The sequence below is a fragment of the Callospermophilus lateralis genome, chromosome 2 (genome assembly GCF_048772815.1).
Source record: "Callospermophilus lateralis isolate mCalLat2 chromosome 2, mCalLat2.hap1, whole genome shotgun sequence".
Classification (NCBI taxonomy): Eukaryota; Metazoa; Chordata; class Mammalia; order Rodentia; family Sciuridae; genus Callospermophilus; species Callospermophilus lateralis.
This window is the reverse complement of record NC_135306.1, coordinates 70,731,992-70,750,162: the sequence shown is the minus strand read 5'-3', so window position 1 is coordinate 70,750,162 and position 18,171 is coordinate 70,731,992. Positions and strand designations below refer to the sequence as shown.

Here is an 18,171-nt window from a genome sequence, read left to right as displayed (position 1 = left end):
AAAAGAATCTTTTCAATAATATAGAGGTTTTTACACAGCAAAGTTTTATTCATTTCATTTATTTATTTCGGTATTAGAGATATAACCCAGGGTTGCTTTACTATTCTGCTACATCCCCAGGCTGCCCTCCCTCATTTTTTTTTTTTTTTTTTTTTTTAAATTTTGAGAAAGCATCTCACCAAGTTGCGTAGGGCCTGGATGAGTTGTTGAGGCTGGCCTTGAACTTGATATCCTCCTGGCTCAGCCTCCCAAGCTGCTGTGATTACAGGCATATATTCATTTATTTTACAGTGTCAGGTATCATGGCCAACTAAATTAGGATTAAAACTATCTTAGAGTAAGATTAAAAAAAAAAAAAAAAACAGAATCCAATCTCAGTAACTTAATGTACAAAATCAACTCTGTATTATTATTATCTGTACTTTTACAGAGAGACAAACTCAAGTATCATTAGAGTTTGTAGATAAAACTTTATGAATAGAAAAAGCTGAAAGACAATTAGTAGAATTGTTATTTGTGATTAGCTAAGATATTCAATACTGTTAACTTGTTTTTGTTATACTCCTGAAGAAAAAATGTTTTCTTTTTCTAAAGGACTGATATAGGTAGTGTTCCTATAACTTTCCCTAAACAAAAAAGCAAACTCAGTTCTTTTGCTGAAATACCTATTTTTAGTATGAGGGATTGATCACAGGGGCAATTTACCACTGAGCTACAGCAATTTTTTTTTTTTTTTTTTTTTGAGATAGAGTATTGCTAACCTGCTAAGGACCTAAGTTGCTGAGGACTGGCTTCCAACTTGGGATCCTTCTATCTCAGTCTTCTGAATTGCTAGGATTATAGGCATGTGCTATCATGCCCAACTAATACCTATCTTTAATTGAGGCAAAATTTACATGAGTGGCATATGCAGACTGAACTGTACAATTCAGTCAGATGTGATAAATGTTTTCACTTTGTGATCTTCACCCATCCACTACCCCAGAACATGCATATTCTAGTCATTCCCCCTACCACTCAAGGCAATTGCAGTTTAAATTTCCATACACGGTATCATACAGAATGTTCTTTTTTATTTTTCCCTCCACATAATGTTTTTGATATTCATTCACAGTTTGTATGTATCAGTAGTTCTTTTTTAAAAAATAGCAGAGTACAGGAGGCTGAGGCAGGAGGCCAGTCTAGCAATTTAGCAAAAGCCTATCTCAAAATAGAAAATAAAAAGGCTAGGAGTATAACTCAATTGTAGTGTATCCCTGAGTTCAATCTTGAGTACCATCAAAAAAGAAAAAGAAAAAAACACTCCAAGGTATGCATCTGCCATAATCTGCCTATATAGCTCCTGATAACGAATATTTGGGGGCTTTCCCCATTTTGGCTACTGCAAATAAAGGACCTCGTAAACATAAACTCCTATTCTGCTGAATAAGTATAATTGTGTTGTTTAAACTTAAGACAACTTTTTGTCTGAAGCAAACCAGAAGCTGAGGGATTAGACTGATTTAGCATCTTCTTTTATGTTAAGTGCACAAAAGGAATCTTAACTAGAAAGCCTGGCTTATTAGGTGAGACCCACCCCAACCTGCATATGATACTCCAGAAACCACATTCAATGAGAAGAGACTCTTTCCTTTAAACATTACAAACAGGCAGTGTTCTGTCCATTTTCTGTTTCCATAACAAAACATCTCAGGCTGGGTACTTTATAAAGAAAAGAGGTCTATTTAGCTCACAGTCTTGGAGACTCAAAATCCAAGATCTGGAGGCCCCATCTATTCCACTTCTGTTGAAGGTTCCCTTTGTTGCACTACAACATGGCAGAGGGGCAAAAAGGGAAACAGCCACAGGCAGGGGTGGCCAAGCACATAGCATAGTCTTGCTTTATAAGAACTCAACTATTATGAAAACTCACTCACTCTGTAAGACCAACAACAATCGCTTTTGAGATCAACACCTTCCTAAGTACTTAATCACCTTCCACTGGGACTCATCGTTTAAAAGTTCTACCACCTTTCAACACTACAACATTGAGGATCAAGTGGTCAGCACACAAGCCTCTGCAGAACAAACCATATTCAAAGTATAACAGAAGGAGCAGCAATAAAGTTCACACATCTTTGTCCTGACCTCAGTTACAAGGCCTCTACTGCACACAAAAATACACGAATATTTGGGGGCTTATATAATAGAGGACTTTTCAATTACTTGCCCTTTAAGGTCTCCTCAAACAGACTCCACCTCACCAATGGATAGCTACCTGATAATTTATGTAACTTTGGGTGCATAATTCACTCCCCTAAGCACTAATTTCCCAGTATGTGATATAGGATAATTATGGCATCTATCCTAGTGTTATTTTGAAGATTAGATCTTGTGTAGCAGGTTGGCTTAGTGCATAACACACTTAAGAACACAAATATTAGCTATTATTAATACCACTATATTTCCAAAGCTAGAGTATAATCAGACTTTCATTTTCTATCTTCATAGCAAGGTGAAGATCAGTTTCCAAAATGAGTGTGTTCCACAATAAATTAATTCAGCAAGTATTCTGTAAACTAGAGTTCATAGCCAAGCAAGTTTTAGCTTAATTTTCTAAAAAACTGCAGAACATCTCAGTCGTTCATGCCAATATACACTATTCCTGTCCCCATAGTGAAATCTAGCATATAGCATTTCCAAAGTAATGACATTTACTATTTCCCTATTACAAAAATCTCATGTCTCTGGGGCTCTAAAAAATACACTTGGGGAAATATAGTTAAAAACAATGCTGACTATTCATATAAAACAAACAACAGCCTCCAGAGGATGACATATGCTCTTCCCATTTCATTCAGTTAAATATTATCTATACTTCCAATCTCAGAAGAACCTTCCTAAACACTCCAAACTTAATTCTGCTATATACTCTTTGGCTCCTTAGACTTTTCTTTCATAATTCTTACTGTTATTGGAATTAGCATACTTGAAAGATTATTTGACTAATGTCTGTCACCTGTCCCATCAAACTATAAGCTTAATTAAGGTAGTGACTGTGTATTTTACTTAATCCTATATCCCCAGCATCTAGTGGACTATGGCTGGTACCAAACACTAGATGTGGAATAAATGCATGGATACAAAAATTTCACTGCAACCTTTTAAAAGTCACAATAAAAAACTAAAAAGAACTCAAATGTTTATTAACAGAAAAGTAATTAAGTAAATTCCTGTTTATATTACATTATTCACCCATTAAAAACAAAGAACTTAATCTCCATGCTCTGATACACCCACTTTGCTAAATGAGAAAGAAAACATACTTTATTGTATACACACTTAGATGTACACACTACAGATGTACATAGATGTCTAGAAACACTCACAAGAAACTTAACAGTGATTAAACCTAAACAGGACTAGGGTTGGGAACAGCAATTTTCACTTTCATGTTTTTTATACTTCTCTACTGTTTACACATTCTTCAACAATTTTGAAGTTCTTTTCTAATTAATTTTTTTTAGGCTTTAAGCAACTACAGATCAAAATAAATTATCATTTGCTTTATGCTTAGTGCAGATTCATATCCCTATTTCTTTAAAAATTTTTGAAATGATCCTCACAGCGATCCTTAGAGGAAAGTAAGACAAAATATTTTAATAACCCAGAATTATAGATTAAAAGCTATAGGCAAATTGCCTGACATAACAAAACAAATGATAGACCTGGAGCTAAAAAGATCTTTTCTCTTAGTTCAAAATTCACTATGTATCATTATCTCTCCAGTAGAGGAAACAAGGCTAACTTGACAGAATTGACATTTTATTACCAAATTTAAACGTATCCCCTTTTTCACCCTTCCCAACCACCACTTGCACACTGCTGACCAATGACCACAGCGGCAGGGCCTTTTTAAAATAACTCCTGTGACAGGAGATTACAAAAGGCGATTGCTACTTTACTGTTAGATAATTTCCTCATATTAAGCTGAAACTTATCTTTCTTACTCTGACCCTTTGGTACAAATTTGTTCATTTGAAGTGCCACAACAAAATTTCTCTCTTTTTCTAGAATATATTTAAGTATGAGAATGGGTGCTTTATCTGGATATACTTCCTCCCAAAAAAACATTTATCATTACCCAACTTGTAATTTCAGTTAAGTCCTGACAAATCACTTGGCAGAGGAGAATAAAAGAGAAGTATCATGCACAACATTTGAGTTCTTTTCAGTTTTTTACTGTGCCTTTTAAAAGGTTGCAGTGAAATTTTTGTATCCATGCATTTATTCCATATCTAGTGTCTGGTACCAGCCACAGTCTACTAGATGCTGGGGATATAGGGTTAAATAAAATATACAATAGGTGTAACCTATTGATAATTGGCACAGTGTTGGAAAAATCTTTCCAAATACTGCTTATGATTTTCTTTCTGAAAATTTGCTCAATTTAAGTGGGAGAAAGGAGAAGTCCTTAGAGGATAATTTACTGAACTGTCTTACACTTCACCTTGTAAGTTACGAGGTAAAACTAATCACTTCTGACTTTAAAGGGAATTACCACACATTTCTTACCAGTCCTGAGGTAGAGTCAGATGGTTCTGGAAAGTCTTAGCTTTAGACACAAGATTTTTGAGCCAACTATGTATATTATTTATTAGTTCTCTATTAGACATTCTGTTCCTTAGTAAAATATTTCTTGCTATTTTTGTCAGAACTTCCAATAACAAATAATCTGGTGGTCTGACCTACTGACAAATGAGACTTCTTCACAATTTTAAAGAGGAAAAGGAAATCAAAATCAAAATCCTTGTGACAAAACTGTAGACATCTATTTGGTAGAGTGCAGCTTTTTCTTTTTTCTGTCTTTTCTTTTCTTTTTTTTTTTTTTTTTGGTACTGGGGATTGAACTCAGGGGAACTCATCCACTGAGCCACATCCCCAGTCCTTTTTTGTATTTAATTTAGAGACAGGGTCTCAATGAGTTGCTTAGTGCCTCACCAAGTTGCTGAGGCTGGCTTTGAACTCGGAATCCTCCTGCCTCAGCCTCCTGAGTCTCTGGAATTACAGGCTTGCACCACCACTCCTGGCTAATGCAGCTGTTTTATTTTGGTGTAACCTATTGATAATCGGCACAGTCTTGGAAAAATCTTTCCAAATATTGCTTATGATTTTCTTTCTGAAAATTTGCTCAATTTAAGTGGGAGAAAGGAGAGGTCCTTGTAGGACAATTTACTAAACTGTCTTACACTTCACCAATATGTATCACAATTTGTAATGACATATATCTTGTCTTAATTATTGCCCATATTATGCAGAAAACTCTTAAGTTCTATAAAGAGTCAACACTTGTGAATACTGCACAACCAGGAGAATAGGGCCTTGCACATGGAAGGTGCTCATTAAATATTTGTACAGTAAATGAAGAGGCAGAGGAAACAAAATAAGACTACAGGTTACTATAAACAGATGACTTTGCTTTCTCACTCAAATAATTGCTTACTGAACACCCATTATGATCACTTAGTTTAGCATTACAACAATCCTTCCAGATTTCTCACTTGAGACACTATTAAAGCTCAGATAAACATTAAATAACTCAAGCCTCAAACCTAATACATTTGAATTCCAGTTTAAATACCAAGTTTATCTGATGTAATGTTGGTCTCTAATATGCCCTTGTGTCGTCAATTTTGTCCTCTCCATAGGGCTAAGGGTGCAGGAAGAGATAACCACAGTAAATTAGTAGTTACATACAACCCAATTTCTCTGGCTTATAGAAACAGTCTGAATTTTCTACCAGTTTACAGAAGTTCTGCTAAAGAAGTAAAAGACTTTATAAAGACCAAAGCTACCAGTTTTACACAAATCAAATAATTTGCTCTTCAAAACAATCTTAAGAAAAAGAGAAATTCCCATTACGTTGGTGAGGATACTGAGGCTATTGCTTGCATAAACTTGGTGCAAATTTTGAAAGAGACACTCGTGCCATAATCCTTGTTTTCCTACCCCAAACGAGAAAGGATCCAGATGGGAGCGTTCAACGACTCAATTTTCTCATTGGCACCTTAGGTTTGACGAGGGTCCCGGTCCACTCTGTGCAATTAGTTAAATGTGTCGATCGTGACAAGTATTTACGAGGAGACAACATATCCAGGTCAAACCAAGGGCGTGGGAATAACATTTTAGAAAGGGCTGCACTGCAGCCAACACTAACCCTGGGCTGCGGTCCACACTCGCTCTCGCCAACTGCACTGATTTCCTCACTCCCCCTCCAATGAATCACTTCTTCCTGGAGTCAGAGTTAGTACAACAGGCAGGTTCCTACCTTGGTCTGAGCACTCTTATCGAACTTGTCATTTTTGAAGCTAAATGTATTCTGATGCTTCTGAGGCCTGGAACGAGCCACGTTGCCCTTCTGGGAACTCATCCCCGAAACCACAACCACCTCAAGTAGAGTGTACCTAAAAAGTGGCAGGGAGGACCAGAGAGCTTCCTCCCCAGGTGTTGACGCTTCTCTCGTGACCCGGAAGGATCTTATCCAGCCTTTCCGCCCCCAGTTGGCACACGTGACTCCCCGTAGTGGTAAAAGGACATCCTCTTGCCCTCCCAGCACTTGGTGCAGGAAACTCCACAAGACTCAGCCTCTACCAGCGCCCCCGAACCCCCGCCCGCGCAATCCTTGCCTCTAACCGGGTGAACAAGTCCCACTTTCTTCGAAATGAGCATTCTCCCATTGACCCGAATGCGGCAGTCCATCACGGCGGAGGGGAGGGTTTCCTCTACTCCTATTGGCTCTTCCTTTCCGCAATCCCCGCCTCCTGCCGAATCCGTTCAGCCTCTCCGGAAGTCGGCTGCGCTACCGACTCTACTGAGCGGCTTGTGATTGGTGCAAATTGGGCGAGGAAGGGCTTCGTCCCTCCCCACACCCGATCGCAGGCTGGAGCCCGGGTCAGCTTGGCACCTTCCTCCAGTCAGTGACCAACTCTTGGTGTAGAAAGGGCTCGGCTACCCCCCTCCGTTCCTATCTAGTGTCTTTCCCGCTACAAGAGCAAGCCCAGCGCCTGGCGGGCTGAGGAGGAGAAAGAAAGGAGAATTGAAGAGAAGAAAGACCTGGCTGGGACTGGGTGTTGTCTACAGTGCCAGAAAAGGAGGCGGTGGCAGCGTCTGCGACCACGGCCGCTCGGGACGTGAGGCCCGAGAGCAGCCGGCGCCGGCGGCCGCCGCTCCAGCTCCTCGAGCCGGGGCCGTTAGTCAGCAGAACGCGAGCTTGTGTGGAGAAGAGCCGGCGCGAGGCGAGACTTGGGGCTCCCTCAGACCCCGCGGTCCTTCGTCTTGGCTCCGGGGACTGCAGCCCTCGTGCCCCCTCCTCGCCTGGGCCCGTCCGCGGACTGGGAGAGTCCGGTGGCCGGAGCGCGGGTCGCGCCTCGTGGAGGACAACGCGTCGCAGACGTTCTCTCCCGACCCCCTCTGCTCGGCATCTCGGCCGTGGCCGTCTCTGTGCAGGTGCGTGGGGCCGCGGATGGGACGCGCTGCGGCTGCGGCCGGGCTCGGGGAGGGGGCGCTAGGCCGGGAGCCGCAGCGCGGGAGGGACTGGCCGGGGCCGGCGGGGGAGGGGAGCGGGAGGCGTCTTTGTTGTTGGCGACCGAGATGCCTCTCCGCGCCGGCAAAGGCCGGAGACCTACTCCCGGTCGGGTCGGTATATTGAAGAGGACTCTGGTGTATTGGTGAAGGGGTAGGTGGGAGGGTCCTTGCGTTCCGCGGAGCTGCTGGAGTCTAGGCGTGAGGGAGAGACGGACGCCCTGGGAAGGTCTTGGGTGCTCCCCAGCGGGGAAGGGTCTTGTTTCACTTCCTTTGCTTTTCTCCCAGTGGACCGAAAGATGGGGTCGGGTTTACATTCCTCTCCTTCGCTCTCTGAGATTCCCGGGTGCCTAGCAGCTTTCTACTCAAGGTCCTCAACGTGCCAGCCTCGATTTTAGATTGAATCTGCGGCGAGCTTGGTGATTTGTGTATTCTGGCCGGGTTGTCGCAGGGTTCTTCTTTAGATAGTTTAGATAGTTGAACTTTCATCTGCTCTAGGATATGCTCATCAGGGATCAACTTTGAATTGGAAAATTAAGAGTTTGGGTTTGAAAATTTATTTTACCCCTGAAACAAGAAAGTTGTGGATTGTATTGTGTGGAGGATGTTCATAGAGAGGCTCTAAACTCGGCTTCTTGTTTTTTTTTAAAAAAATGTTGATCCAGTGTGAGATTTCTGCCTTTGGCAGAACCAAATTCTTTGAACATGATGCTTTAAATCAGTGTAAGGTACATTAGGTAATCAAAGGGTGAATAACGGAATATAGAGAGGGTGACCTTTAAATTTTAGCTATTTAGTTTCTGAAAGGTATTCCTCTAACACTTTCTGTAACGTATAATGCTTGATCCATAAGATGATTCATTGGCTTTTTAAAGTACTCGGTAAATAGGATTTTGGATGTCTTGTGTCAGCATTTGAAACTACTACGTTTGGACTCTAAAGTTAGAACATGTAATAAAATTAATATGTTTACATTGACAGGAAGGTTTGCAATAATGGACTTTTCTCCATTAAGAATTAGTCTCTTCGTATGTTTATCTTAGGAACTCGGGTAATAGTCACAATCAAGACATTATTTTGATAATTACCAGGATTGCTTGTACTCAGTAATCTAAGACTGCCTAATTTCATACTTGTTGGAGAAATTTTTTTGCAAGAAGTGGTAGTGGCCTTACTTAAAGAGCAGCGAAGTTAAGTGTGTTAAACTTCTAAAGATACAAATTCTTTTTTTGTGTGTCATAATTGATATCTTATTTGAGATCCAGGAGGAAGTGAAAAGCGCTCTCACCCACATTTTGTCCTCTCTTTTCTCGTACTCTAGCATTAATAAGGTTAATTGGCAAGGATAGGATTAGATTTTCAGCAGTCTAGGTGGTTTTAATTTTGTCTCTTGGTGTTCAGTCCTCTAGTTGATATGTGTTTTGTTTCCTTGAGTATCTTTGCCCATTTTGAAATGTGTATGAAATGATAGTTGGCAAAGAATGTTTTATTTCGTGGGACAATAACTATACAGCATCCTAACAACTTTTTTTTTTTTTTTTTTTTTTTAAGTTAGCTTTGTGAACACAGAACTAGGCAAGTGGTATCTGTTCCAAGTTCTGTTACTGAATTGGTATACAACTGCAGGCAGTGCTATCTCACATCTGAGTCAGTTTCTCCATCTGTAATATAGAGCTAATAAAATGTGCCACCTGCTCACTTTATAGAAAAGGCAATGAGAACTTTATAAGCAACAGTTACTCTAAGTGTGCGACATTATATTCTGTTTAAAATTACCAACTGATAAACTCAAAATTTCTTCCATGTTAGTATTGGTGTCATATTCTTATAATCAGTGATAACAAAAAAATAGTTCATTGACTTGATTGGTTTATTTGCTGGTAGATTTTATTTCTTGTCTAACCAAGGTTTTTGTTTTAATTCTCAGAATTACTCCCTCTTTTCCTACTCTCACATACATTGCACTATTTGTCTCTGAAACCCAATCTTCTGGGGTGGAGTGGAAAAATGGTTTTATGGCTTTTTTAAATTTTATTTTTTAGAGGTGAAACGAGTAAAAATAAAGAAAAGAATTACTTGAATTACCTAAAGCTAAACAATTAATGAGATGCAGAATTGAGACTTGAATGTGTGTCTTCTGACCTTTAGTCCTGAATGCTACGCTTTAGAGCAGTGTTTTCCCAACACATATAGGCCCAACATTTTCAGTCCTGGTGAACTGAGAAATAATATAGCAATATAACTATTGATGACCCACAATATAATGATTCTCCATTTACCTATCACTCAATTGAAGAAATAAAGCTACAAATCAAAATGAGACAATTTACCTTGTAAATCCTCTTAAATTCTATTCTCTTCACCACAGACACAAACTTAATTAACATCCACCCTTCCTATCTACTTGTTTATACTTAACTATCTATTTTTATATTCCAAAACACTACTTTTGTTTTTGATTGTTTTAAAATGATTTAGGCTGAATGTGGTGGTATACGCCTATAGTTTCAGCATTCAGGAGGCTAAGGCAGAAAATCAGTTAAGGATTTTGACCAGCCTGGATAACATAGATCCAATCTTAAAACAGCAAAAAAACTATTTAAATATAATGTTTATAGCTTTATGTAGTTTGCTGTTTTGTCATTAGGCCAGGATTTATTTGTTTATTCAGATAGCTCTAGTATATTTTTATTGCTAATAGGGTATGTACTCCAATATGTGACTATACCAGCTTTCTGTAATTGATCATTTTAGTTGCTTCTCAATTGTTTGCTATTCAAGAATTAAGGAATATTCTTGTATACAGTCATATACCACATAATATTTTGGTCAATAATGGACCGCAAACACAATAGTGATCTCATAAAATTGAATCACCTAGTGACATCTTAGCCATGTTTTAAGTATATGCTGACATTCTCACAACAATGAAATTACCTAATAACACTTTTCCCAAACAATCTCTTTATATTTTTGACCCTACATCTAATTTTATAAAGTATTTTTAGTTATAGATGGACACAATACCTTTTTGCTTATTTTTTTATGTGGTGCTGGGTATCAAACCCAGTCTCTCAAGTGTTGTATCAACAATGTCCTCTCTAACATATAAGCAGTTAATTACAATATATTAATATGTATTTCACTGTGCAAATGCTTCATTCAGTTCAACTATACTCAAGTTTTAGCTGTGTGATGCTAAGACCTGACAGCCTGTTAGAAAAGTAGAATCTCAGATCCTATGCTGCTGATTCAGGTGCTGTAGGTTAATAAGATTCTCAGGTCATTTGTGTATGCATTAAATTAGAAGCGCTACTAGAAGAAGTTTTGGGTACTTAGCATCAATGGATAGTAACACTGTCAATACAACAGCTACCAGTGCATATTTTAGTTGATATATTGAATTGGGCATTCAGATACCAAAAGCAGCACTGTTGGTGAAAAATGATTTTCTAAAACTATTTTCAGTAAAGTTGGAAAGTGAATCTTTTTAACACAGTAGTTGAATTCTTTAAAGTCATCACCTGTATTAAAGCAATGTTGGTTGCAAGTCCTGTTGAGAAATATCTGACTTTAGGGTTCTTGTTTTTCCTCTCCCTCAACCCCTCTCCGAAAGTCTATAGAATAGTTAAAAGTCATGGGACACAGAGCAGCATTATCTTTATGCAAGAAGAGTGCCTGGCTCTTTGACTTCTAGTTTTGTAGCACCGCTATTCATTAAAACTGTAATTGAGAAAGATGACTCTGGAATATAAATCTGGTAGTCGTCTGTTAGACACCGGGTATGAGCTTATTCCACTTTTTAAGATAACTGCCAGTTTTCTCTCCAAAGTGATTGTGGACAAGAGATGTGTTCTCTGTCTTACAAATACTTCAGGCCTAACTTTTGCCATTCTAAGGAGTATGAAATGGCACATCGTGGCAGTTTTTATTTGCATCACCCAATAACTTGTGTAGTTGCTAAAACTTTCAGTTATTTGTTGGCTGTTCATTTTCTTTTTCTATAAATTGCCTGCTCAGGGTTACCTTTTCTTATTAAATTGTAATAATTTTTCTATTTTCTATATAACCGTACTTGGCAGGCTCTAAAGATCTGTTCTTCCAGTTTGGGGATTGTCCTTTTTACTTTAAATATGGTATCTTCTAGTGACTAAAAGATTTTTAATGCCACATTTATCATTTTATGATTTGTCCTTTTTCTAAATAAAACCTTAACAATTTTATTTATTCACATTTAGAACTTAACATGGAGCTATTTTATATACTGATGTGCTTGTGAATTCAGTTTGCTAAATAAAATTAACTCTTTTCTCTGAAATTGTCTTTTTTTTTTTGTTAATATGCTATGATAAAATTATGGTGGTAATAACTGTATTTAGTTTTTAATATCCCTTTAATTTAAAAGTTAAAATTTTGCAACTCTGTCATTCTAACCCTCTCCTCTCCCCACCCTAAACCATTGCTTCAGAATATACGCTGACCATCGGTATCACAAAAATCTGAGCAGTTGAGGATTTCTGATTTTTCAGATTAAGGATGCTCAACTGATAATGCCACACAGATATTCCAAAATTGGAATGACTTCTGATCCCACACATTTTAGGTCAAGGATAATGAAGCTGTACTGTTTGATTCTTAGGTTTCATCTATAGCTCACATTCAGCTTCTAAAAGTCATGGAACATGGCAGGTTCTTTTAAATACTAATCACTGCAACCTACACTCTGCAGTTTCTTTTCATTTTGGCTAGAATTTTTTAAAATTACAATCATAATTTCAAACTTAATTTTTATTTCAATTATTTCAAATTTTAGAATACATTTTATATGTAAATTTGACTTAGATATAAGACCTTTTTGTTTTCTAAGGAGATAAAAGTAAAAATGACTAAACTAGTTTTTACATACAGCTAACATTTAAAAATGCGAAAGGAAAAATGGGCCAGTGTCTATGATGTATGTACCAGTCACTTTTGATTTGACCTGTTCAATAGGGTAATCATGTTAGACCTCAATGAATAGGGGAGAATGAAAAAATGAGCAATGATGTGCAGTCAGGGAAATCATAGCTGGGCAGATATTAGCCAAATCCAGGAAAAGTGGACAGAAGACAGTCTTTAAGTTAAACCTGTGTTATGTCTCTCCCACATACAAGTTGTGTTAACTCAGACAAGTTAATAACTTAACAACCCAAAGGCTTAATTTCCTTATGTGCAAAGGGATGATAGCCTGAGAACAGTATTAGTAAGATTAAGAGATAACAAGGGCCACCTTCCACCCCGCCACTTTGTTCTCGTATACCACTTTTTACTTTATTTTCTTAGTATATATTATGCTCATAATTATCTGTGCCATCATTTGTGATAAGTTTATCTCACCTATTCTAAAATATTGATGAGTCAAACTAGTCTGTGCAGTAATATGATATTAGCATATAGTTATTCTTTTTTTAATTTTTTTTTTTTTTTACTTTTTAAGCATTTTTAACCTCTTTTCATTAGAAAAATCATCTGGTGCAGATTTGTCAAGCAAGTGTTTTATATTTATAGTGTCCTTACACCAGAGCTTCAAATTGTATTGTATGTATTAGCACATTTATTAATTACACATATCTTTGTAATGAAGGCAGTGGATATGTATAGTCTTGTACATGAAGGAATTGAAGCTACTTGAAAATCAAAGCAAATTAGGATTGAATCTGATTATATTTGGTTACATTTCCTCTGTGTTGCTTTTGTACTTTCTACAGTAGTGCTAAAATTGACTCTTTAAGGCATAAAAGTAAAAACACAGCTTATGTTATATTGTTTTGTAATAACCTTTGGAAAAATCATTAGGAAACATGAAATGGATATTCTAGTTGTGGTTTTGTTTTCAGTTTTCCCATGAAGTTTTCCCCAGTGTCTTAGAGGTAGTATTAGAATTGTCAGTAGTCAATTGTCAAGCCTTTTCTCTTAAAAATCTATATACAGTGAAAGAAATTCTTTTTATTATGACTGCTATCAATTGCAGCAAACTTGTTTGGCTTCTGAGTTTGGATTGTTCTTTGTGTGTTTTAAAAATTAAAATTAGTTGACATACTCCTTATAATAAACTGTTCAAAAAAATACCACCTGCAAATTTTGACCTAGATATTTTGTTTTCGATTAGTATCCTGCTTAGTATGCTGATAATTTTTTACCCTCTAACATCTGCAACCCCCAAAGAAAAAAATTATTCTCTGCATATTGGTTATGGGGGGAAAAACTATTCAGTGACTTGGGTTGTCAAATGTAACACCTAAAACACCACAGATTACATTTGGGGTTTTGTTTTTTGTTTGGAGATGGGTCCTTTCTATGTTGCCCAGGCTCTCTTTGAATTCCTGTGCTCAAACAGTCTTCTTGTTTTAGCCACGTAGGTAGCTGGGTTGATGCTACCTTACACAGCTTTTTAACAGACCTCAATGTTACTTTTATTAATTAAAGATTTAGGGCAGTAAAATAATGCAGTGTGGAGGGCATGCATTAATAAAGGACTTTCTGATGTAAATCCCTAGGGCAGTATTTTTCAATTTTTTATCTGTTAGGATCCCTAAGAAAGACATAACATAAATACACAATCCCAAACATAAAAATCTCTGAAGAGATTATCTAAATCAGTCAGCATAGGCATGGTTCAGAGGAGATTTTTATTTTTCCTAGAGGAGGAAATTAAACTTTAAAAGAGGGTTAAATAAATAAAAAATTGTTTGATTTTTGTTTTTTGAAAGGGAAATGATGAGTTGGAGGATTTTACCAACAGTGAATTAGCAGTATGTGCAAAAGTATAGAAGTGGAAAAGAACACAGTATGTTCAGTAGAATAAATGGAGAAGTGTTCAAAACTAAGATAGAAAACAGGAACAGGAGGTAGGAGGGAATCATATATGGCATGCTAACGAATTTATGCTTATTCAACAGGGCTTGTAAGGCCCATCCAAAGATTTTAAACAGGAAAGTGACGTCATATTGCAATAATGTAGAGTATGGATTAGAAGAGTATGAGGTAGAGATTAGTCAGTGAGTGATTAGTCAGTGAGTGATCTCAATGAAAACTGGTTGAGCAGAAATGTGGTTGAGAGAATTGGAAAGGAATACCTAGGAAATGAGCCTTCAGCCAAGCATGGTGGCACATGCCTGTAATCCCAGCAACTGGGGAGGCTGAGGCAGGTTTGAGGGAAGTTCAGAGCCAGCCTAAACAAATTAGCATGGCACTGAGCAATTTAGTAAGACCCTGTCTCAAAATAAAAAGGGCTGGGGATGTGGCTCAGTGGTTAAGCATCCCTAGGTTCAATGCCCAGTCATTCCCCACCCCCAAAAAACAGGCCTTGGTGTAAGGAGAGGGAGGGTAGTGGGTTACAGACTGAGATGTCCAGGGTCTGAAGTTGAAGGGACATCATTGCAATCTTTAGGTGTAGGAGTCGGTAGTGTGGAAGTGGTAATTAAAGCTCTGGGTTTGACTGGCATAAAAAGACAAAAGAATACCATTCTGTTTAAAATGGAATTTTTGATTGAGGCAACCAAGAAACCAAGTTTGAACATTAGTTTTAATGCTTAATGAAGGAAAGTGGTGTTACATGCCATAAAGTAAAAGTTGCACAGAACTCAATGTATTTTGAAATTATAAGAGGTTGTCAGAGAGTCTAAATGATGAGCAAGTAAGGATAGACACTGGACCAGAACACATTTTGAGCCTGATGGAGTAACTGGGAAATGGAGAGGTAAAGTAATTTGATTCTAAAGGATGTTTTGAGATATATGTAGGCATACATCTGTTTATCTACTTATATATACACACAGTTTTTTTTTAAAGTGGAAAGTCTTCAATATAAACAGAAGTGGTGAAACTAGAGGAGGAAAGACTGAAGATACAGGAAATAGGTCTATTGATAGAATAACTGATTAGTTATTAGGTCTCTGAAGATATTCGCCCTAATGGAATCCTCCAGAATATGTGTATTGGGATTGGTAAAAGCATGTGAGACTTTTTCCCAGGACTGAAAAGACAAAATGGATTTGGATTTCTAGGGCCCAGAAAAAGATAAAATAATATATCTGCCAAGTAAAAGAACATTTTTTTTTTTTCTGTGTGTAGCCTGTGCAGAACTTAAAAGCTTATCTCATTTAGTCTTCCCAGCAACTCTGTAGAGTTTACAATTGAGAAAATTGAGACCCAGAGAAGGAGTTTGTCTGAAGTCTTATAACTAAATTGTGATTTGAATGAATTTATGTCTAGCTCCAAACCCAGTTAGTTTTAAAACCTAATGTCTTGGAACCAGTTAGATTTCAAAAAAGGTGGGAGACAGCTAATTTTAAGTTTTGTCTGGTAGAAATCACTTAAAAGAATGAAGCTTGACATCTATTACCATTGTTTTATTTTTTACAAAGGTTTCACTTTTCATGAAAAATACATTTTAGCATTAGCAAAGTAGAAAGAATATAATGTGAACAAAAGGCATCCCTTCTATTCCCTTCAGTAGAAATAGATTAAAATTAATTTTTTCATTTTGCCAAAGAATCACGAAAACATTAACATAGACTAGCTAGCACCAGATCTTGGACCTTTGTGTCCAAGAAATAGTCATGAAGTGGCAAGTTTATCTACAAAAATATGGTATATTATTACTTTTTTTAAACAAAATAGTTATGGCTGAACATTTTATTGTGTTCAAAAAATTATTGTATTTCCCTCATTTTGTAAATTTTTTTCATATTTCATTTTGTTCCAGATTGATTTTTGAGGATTCTACTCATTGCCAAACTAGTAAGAAACTAATGAAGTGACAACTGAAGCAGTTCTGAGAAATATGTGTTTTGTTTTGTTTTGTTTTGTTTTGTTTTTTGGTGCCTGGGAATAAACCCAGGGGCACTTAACCATTCAGCTACATCCCAGCCACCTGCCCCGCACCTCTCCTTTTAGTTTTTTAATTTTTAAAATTTTTAAACAGAGTCTCCCTAAGTTGCTGAGGCTGGCTTTGAACTTGGAATCCTCTTGCTTCAACCTCCCAAAGAAATAGAGCTCTCGCAGAGTGTGTGGTGTGTGTGTATGTGTGTGAATATAAAATATATATATATATATAATTAGTCATAAATTCTGCTTCTGCTAGTTAAGATGGCACTGGAAGTAATTGAGAGTGAGACTGGGGGTGTAGCTCAATAGTAGAGCCCTTGCCTTAACATTCAATGTTCAGGAGCGCTTAGCTACCATTAATACCAACATTTGCTTCCTGTAAGTCCTAAGAAGGTGGAAATAGCAGAACACAGGCTAGTATCTCCTGTGTTGTGCTGAGGGTGGAAAAGAAGGGGGAAAACGTAGAGTTCTTGCCATCTCTTAAGTGTCTCAGACTTGACCCTAAGAATGTTTTATTGCCTGAGGTCTTCAGCACCTGTAGTTGACCTCCCTAATAGATGGTAAGGAAAGTTACTTCTAAGCCTGAATTGTTCTTTTGTGGTAATTAGGGCATCAATTAAAAGTATCACATTACTTAAGAACATAGGCTGTACCTGAAACTACAGGAACAAAATATTCATTTTTTTTAATGCACAATCGTTAAAAAATGAATTTTTCACTAATGAAGTCCTTTCCAATAGCACAAGAATTGCAAGAATCTTATAACATCATCTGAAAAAGAAATGTTCAAACATATAAGAATGGTTAGTTTTTGCTAATACAAGACTTAAATTATCTCATCAAAATAATATACGAGGACCAAGCGCTCTAAAATCAGGATTTTTTTTTTTTTTTTTTTTTTGGTGAGGGGCAGGGGTACCAGGAATTGAACCCAAGGGCACTCAACCACTGAGCCACATCCCAGCCCTATTTTGTGTTTTATTAGAGAGAGGGTCTCACTGAGTTACTTGGCACCTTGCTTTTGCTGAGGCTGGCTTTGAACTTGCTATCCTCCTGCCTCAGCTTTCTGAGCTGCTGGGATTACAGGCGTGCACCACCACTCCCAGCAAGAATTGGTTTTATATGTTACAGTTAATAGGCATTAACCAAGTAAATAGATTTCTAGCAAATTAGTAAGTTGTACGTGTGGGTATTACTCTCATCTTAATGGTCTGTTTTTTTAACTGCCATTCTTTAATGTAGTTAAAAGAGTATTGGTCAGATGCTACTTGTACAAATGCTGAAGAAATTGTTGTTATTGATCTCAGGGAGCTTTAAGTTTAGTAAAGACAGTAGGCATTAATCAAGTGAGTCCACAGATGAATATATGGTGGGGGTCACAGTTTTTAACTATGAATTGAAAGAACTGGGTACTGTGAAAAAATAGCATAATTTAGATTTGGGGTTCAGAAGATCTCTTTGAAACAGTGGTATTTGAGACTGGAATAGGGATTAAGCAAAGCAAGTGTGCAAGTTCTAATGTGGAAATAGCTTCGTGCTTTCAAGGTACTGAAAGATGGTGAGAATGCAACCATACTGGTGAATGGGGAGAGTATTGAAGTTGGAGGGGGAAGTTAAGATAGGTTCATGCAAGGTCTTTGAGAACCTGTGGAGAAGTTTGAATTTATTATAAGTCTGGAGGGAACATAGCAAGGAGTTCTTAAACCAAAAATCACTTTTTTAGACTTTCTAGAAAAGGAAGCA

The 18,171-nt window shown here is 37.4% G+C and overlaps 2 protein-coding genes across 7 annotated transcripts in view; one reads left to right on the top strand and one right to left on the bottom strand.

Moving 5' to 3' along the window:
* C2H9orf85 (chromosome 2 C9orf85 homolog) overlaps window positions 1-6,753 on the bottom strand; it is a 64,139-nt gene extending 57,386 nt beyond the window's left edge. The window contains exon 1 of one of the 5 annotated variants that reach the window (XR_013090262.2): window positions 6,308-6,657. Coding sequence is in view for 4 of the 5 variants with exons in the window: in XM_076843487.2 (XP_076699602.2) it covers window positions 6,308-6,409 (102 nt within the window). In the remaining variant the exon portion in view is untranslated. The other 4 variants (XM_076843490.2, XM_076843489.2, XM_076843487.2 and 1 more) reach the window with 4 other exon arrangements.
* A 655-nt stretch (window positions 6,754-7,408) lies between these two features.
* Window positions 7,409-18,171, top strand: part of Abhd17b (abhydrolase domain containing 17B, depalmitoylase) — a 39,778-nt gene continuing 29,015 nt past the window's right edge. For both annotated transcript variants that reach the window (XM_076843484.2, XM_076843485.2), the window contains exon 1: window positions 7,409-7,485. The gene's annotated coding sequence lies outside the window, so the exon portion shown is untranslated. The remainder of the gene's footprint in view (window positions 7,486-18,171) is intronic.